Source organism: Theropithecus gelada, chromosome 3, assembly GCF_003255815.1.
Source record: "Theropithecus gelada isolate Dixy chromosome 3, Tgel_1.0, whole genome shotgun sequence".
NCBI classification, from domain to species: domain Eukaryota; kingdom Metazoa; phylum Chordata; class Mammalia; order Primates; family Cercopithecidae; genus Theropithecus; species Theropithecus gelada.
The window spans coordinates 32,605,509-32,610,958 of NC_037670.1; the positions used below are offsets into that span (position 1 = coordinate 32,605,509).

A 5,450-nucleotide genomic window follows, 5' to 3' on the forward strand; every position below is an offset into this window, starting at 1 on the left:
TTAAATTGACTATTTAGCCAAAAGGAATTGGAATTTAGAGCCAGCAGATAATTTAAAATCCCATTAAAATAGCTACTGGAGGCACTGGGTATGTCAGTATGAGAAAAATACAGAGGGATAGTTGAAACTAACTACAATCATACATTTTTTAAAACAACTTTTACCAGAAATATGTGTTTTCAAATGGCCTTTAAAGTACTCAAACCTAGGAAAATAATAACTTATCCTGATGCTATTCCCTATGTAAAGCAGTTTAGAAGCTCCTTTTTGGAAATTGACATCAAGACCAATGTGGAAAGCAAAATAAATTCATGTCAAATTCAATGTATTTTTTTTAACCAAGAACAATATTTTTTTCAGTTGGAATATGAGAAACGATGCAATACATAAGCTTGAAATAATCATGAAAAATATCAAGTTGCCTGACTTTCTTTAAGGGGTCTATTTATTTGCTTTTGTTCACAGTAGGATATATAATTTTAACTGAACCCAACTTCATTATCTATATTCAAGAATACCTAAAACATAAGCCAAAGTTTCAGCTTGACTTGGTTTATTTATTTATTGAAATGAGTAAAATGAGCACATATTTTTGAATAAAGATATTTTGGTAGAAAGTCAAGTCCGAACACAATTCTGAAATAACGCAAATCATAACTTTGAGAAATAAATTCTAATCAAGCAAAATATACTGAAATTGTCCATATTTCTGTCATATGGTTTGCAAGGATTTTCATTTTCTCGTACACTTGCTTCCAAGTTACTTACTTTTGGCAATTTCCAAGAAGAATAGAATTTTTCTTCAAAAAGCTTTAACTTGTCACTGTTTCAAAGAAGTTGCTACAACTTTCAAAGAGAATTCTAAGAGAGGAATGTTAAGAATGTTTGTGCAATGGTGGTTATCATTGGAATAAGTACATAGACTTTAAAATGTGTCTGTTGTGTTTGGATAATTTAAGAAGGATAGATCCTATTAAAAAGCAGTCGCATTGGTTTATAGATAGACTTAATCAATGGATGGCATTGCAAGGAGCATCCAGTTTTATGGAAGGTGGAAGCATCACTTCCTTGGCTATAATAAAGAGTTCTGATGCATCCTCATACAACAAGAGGAAGAGTCTGTATGCAAAAGCATCACCTTCTAGGGATATATAAAGGGTCAAGTCAAGAAAGGGCAGAACAAACTTGAGACAGTCGCTTCTTTCCCTCAACCGCAGCCTGCTCTCACAACCTCACTATGTCTTGCCCCAACTACTGCTCTGGAAACTGCAGCTCAAGATCTCTCAGAACCTCCTCCCATATTCCTCTCACCTCCATCGCCCTCTGCCCTACCAACGTCAGCTGTGGAGATGTCCTCTGCTTACCCGCTAGCTGTCAAGACCCTACCTGGCTCACAGACAACTGCCAAGAGACCTGCGGTGAACCAACCAGCTGCCAGCCAGCCCACTGTGAGACCGGCAACCTTGAAACCTCTTGCGGTTCTTCCACTGCCTACTACGTGCCCAGGCCCTGCCAAGGAAGCAGTTTTCTTCCTGCTGCTTCTTTCGTCTCCAGCTCCTGCTTTCCACTATCCTGTAGACCACAGAGCTACGTGTCCAGCGGCTATCGTCCACTGAGGCTGCTGCTCAATAGTTACCAGCCCCTAGGAGGCTGTGTGCCCAGTGGCTATCGCCCCCAATCCTGCTTCTCCAACAGTTGCCAGCCCCAAAACCTCCTCACTTCTGGATGCCGACCCTCGAGTTGCTTAGCCTATGGTCCTCAAACTCTTCACGTTGTGTCCAGCAGCCTCAGACCTCTGAGGCCTCCGTTCAGTGGTTGCCAGCCTCTGACCCATGTGTTTAACACGTGTCGTCCATCTTGCTCTGGACTGTGAAACTAGTAGCTTCTTTGTTCTGGTGAATAATCACTCTGAGGATCCAAAACAAAATTCAAACTCCATGGACTTTTGCTTCTTTGCTAGTAGCAACTGATGTTTCTTAGTTTTACTGTGCCTGATCTAATGCAAGATGCTTCTGTCACATGTTTTATCTTACTTTCATCTTTCCTTGACATTCAAAAATTTAGTTTACAATGGTATTCAATGTTGCTCTGGTGTGGGAAGAATGTATTTGATTTGCACTATAATAAATGCGATTAAGTCCGAATTAAGAATGTGGTTCAGTGGTTTGTGTTTCATGACTTAGTTTTAACACAGAAATGACCATCGTCAGTTGCTTTCAAGATGACTGAATTGGACAAGTGATACTCAACCATATATTCTTTTTGACAGTAGAGGGATTGTGTGATGGTTTATTCCTTAAGCTGCTTTTTAGACTTCTGACGCTATGTACTTGAGAGACCCTAAAAGTCCTTGGGGAAAGTTGTTTTGAAAAGGAAAAATTAGGAATGATGTCTCTTATCTCTCTATCCTACTGAATGCACTTCCACCAGAATGTTCTTTCTAATTGCAAAACTAACCAAGTTTCTGCTTAAGCCTTTGTTGGCTTCCTATAATCTATTCCCATAAGATAAATATTCAAACCCCTTAACATGACACCTAGTTTCTCCCACCCTCTTTCTCTCCCACATCTCTCTGGTTTCATCATCTTTTGCTCAATATTGCAAATAATAAAACTAAGCTTCTGCAATCCTGACTTACACATAGGTCCCCAAACACATGCTTTTTACAATCATCCAGCCTTTTGCATATGTCATCTTTGAGAGCAGTATGTTCTCAGCTCTGTTTTGAAAACTCATACTTGCTTTTAAAAAACACAGTCCAAGTTCATTAATTAATCTTTTGATTTATTCAGAAACAAATGTACTGCTTGCATACTATATGCCAGGCACAAAAGATACTGAGGTGAACAAAACAGTCCTGAACTATGGCAGAATTTATCAGAAGTTATGTGCTATGGGACATGTAACAATTAAAGATACATTTTTTTCTGTCACTCAACCTAAAATGTGTGTGGGTATATACTTCACAAATTAAAATAAAGTTGTAAAGGCATGAATATTTACCTTTTTGAGGAACTGGAATAGCTAGAAAAGCTAGAAGCTGTATCGCTGTGTAAAAAAGTGATTGGCAGGTGCTCCTCGCAGCTGTTCCCTTTAGACAAGACACACACTTGTGATTCTCAGTTCCATCTTGCCCTAGAGACTTCCTGACAGTGAAGCAGAATGTCAGTTCCACTTACTATCATGATCATGCCGCTGTTGTTAATTTCATTCTGGTTCATCACTTCCCTTATTCGCTTGCTCTCCTGGATATTTTGAATTTGTGACATCTGTATTCCTTATGTTTTGAAGCCTTTCCCCAGCCCTCTCTCTGCCCCTCACCCTAATCACACATTGGCTGAGCCTGAATTTTATCTCACTCATATGTCTATTGTTAATCTTGTTGAACTGTTATAAAATGAGATTTTAGTTAACATATAACACACATAACTAATTTTTGCATGTTCTTGGACTGTAAAATGAAATTATAAAGTATTTACCCATTGGTTTCTGTCTTCTTTTACTAAATATTATGTTTATAAGATTTTTCCATATTGTTATATCTACCAGTAGTCTTTTAATTTTTTTGTGTGTGTAATATTCAAGGTTAAAACACCAAAATATATTTATACATTCTTTTGTTGATGAGCATTTGGGTTGTTTCCAGTTTGGATCTATTAGAATTAGTGTACAGAATATTCTTGTATTCTTGTGCTATATTTTAATAAACATCTGGAGATATTTCTGTTCGGCAATATGTGTAAGGGTGGAATTAAGTTATGTAGGATGTGCTTATTCAGCTCTATTTTATGCCATTACAAAGTTATGCCTTGCGGTTATGCTAACATTGACTTCTACTATCAGACTATGAGAATTCCAGTTGTTCTACACCCTCACCAACACGTGAAGTTGTCAGCCTATTTACATTTAGCATGTCTTTTTTTTTATATATATACTTTAAGTTCTAGGGTACATGTGCACAACGTGCAGGTTTGTTACATATGTGTACATGTGCCATGTTGGTGTGCTACACCCATTAACTCGTCATTTACATTAGGTATATCTCCTAATGTTATCCCTCTCCCCTCCCCCCACCCTACAACAGGCCCCAGTGTGTGATGTTCCCCTTCCTGTGTCCAAGTGATCTCATTGTTCAATTCCCACCTATGAGCAAGAACACGTGGTGTTTGGTTTTCTGTTCTTGCGATAGTTTGCTCAGAATGATGGTTTCCAGCTGCATCCATGTCCCTACAAAGGACATGAACTCATCCTTTTTTATGGCTGCATAGTATTCCATGGTGTATATGTGCCACATTTTCTTAATCCAGTCTGTCATTGATGGACATTTGGGTTGTTTCCAAGTCTTTGCTATTGTGAATAGTGCCGCAATAAACATACGTGTGCATGTGTCTTTACAGCAGCACAATTTATAATCCTTTGGGTATATACCCAGTAATGGGATGGCTGGGTCAAATGGTGTTTCTAGTTCTAGATCCTTGAGGAATCGCCACACTGTCTTCCACAATGGTTGAACCAGTTTACAGTCCCACCAACAGTGTAAAAGTGTTCCTATTTCTCCACATCCTCTCCAGCACCTGTTGTTTCCTGACTTTTTAATGATCACCATTCTAACTGGTGTGAGATGGTATCTCATTGTGGTTTTGATTTGCATTTCTCTGATGGCGAGTGATGATGAGCATTTTTTCATGTGTCTGTTGGCTACATAAATGTCTTCTTCTGAGAAGTGTCTGTTCATATCCTTTGCTAACTTTTTGATGGGGTTGTTTGTTTTCTTCTTGTAAATTTGTTTGAGTTCTTTGTAGGTTCTGGATATTAGCCCTTTGTCAGATGAGTAGATTGCAAAAATTTTCTCCTATTCTGTAGGTTGCCTGTTCACTCTGATGGTAGTTTCTTTTGCTGTGCAGAAGCTCTTTAGTTTAATGAGATCCCATTTGTCAATTTTGGCTTTTGTTGCCATTGCTTTTGGTGTTTTAGACATGAAGTCCTTGCCCATGCCTATGTCCTGAATGGTATTGCCTAGGTTTTCTTCTAGGGTTTTTATGGTATTAGGTCTAACATTTAAGTCTCTTATCCATCCTGAATTAATTTTTGTATAAGGTGTAAGGAAGGGATTCAGTTTCAGCTTTCTACTTATGGCTAGCCAGTTTTCCCAGCACCATTTATTAAATAGGGAATCCTTTCCCCATTTCTTGTTTTTGTCAGGTTTGTCAAAGATTCTAACAAATGTTTGTTTTATTTTTAATTTTCTTGATGGTCCATTGAATTGAGCACTTTTTAAATAAAATGTTTCCTGTTTCTTGGCTACAATTTTCAAAGAGAATTCTAAGAGAGGAATGTTAAGAATGTTTGTGCAATGGTGGTTATCATTGGAATAAGTACATAGACTTTAAAATGTGTCTGTTGTGTTTGGATAATTTAAGAAGGATAGATCCTATTAAAAAGCAGTCGCG

The 5,450-nt window shown here is 37.9% G+C and overlaps 1 protein-coding gene across 1 annotated transcript; it reads left to right on the top strand.

The window, feature by feature from the left end:
* The first annotated feature begins 962 nt into the window (after positions 1-962).
* LOC112621398 (keratin-associated protein 26-1-like) lies at positions 963-2,148 on the top strand. The gene has a single exon (XM_025380801.1). It carries the CDS (start codon positions 1,238-1,240, stop codon positions 1,871-1,873), a length of 636 nt encoding a protein of 211 aa, XP_025236586.1. The 5' UTR covers positions 963-1,237; the 3' UTR covers positions 1,874-2,148.
* The last annotated feature ends 3,302 nt before the right edge of the window (positions 2,149-5,450 follow it).

Excerpts from the sequence above, each read along its gene's own strand:
- LOC112621398 (XM_025380801.1), top strand. The coding sequence starts at position 1,238 with ATGTCTTGCCCCAACTACTGCTCTGGAAACTGCAGCTCAAGATCTCTC.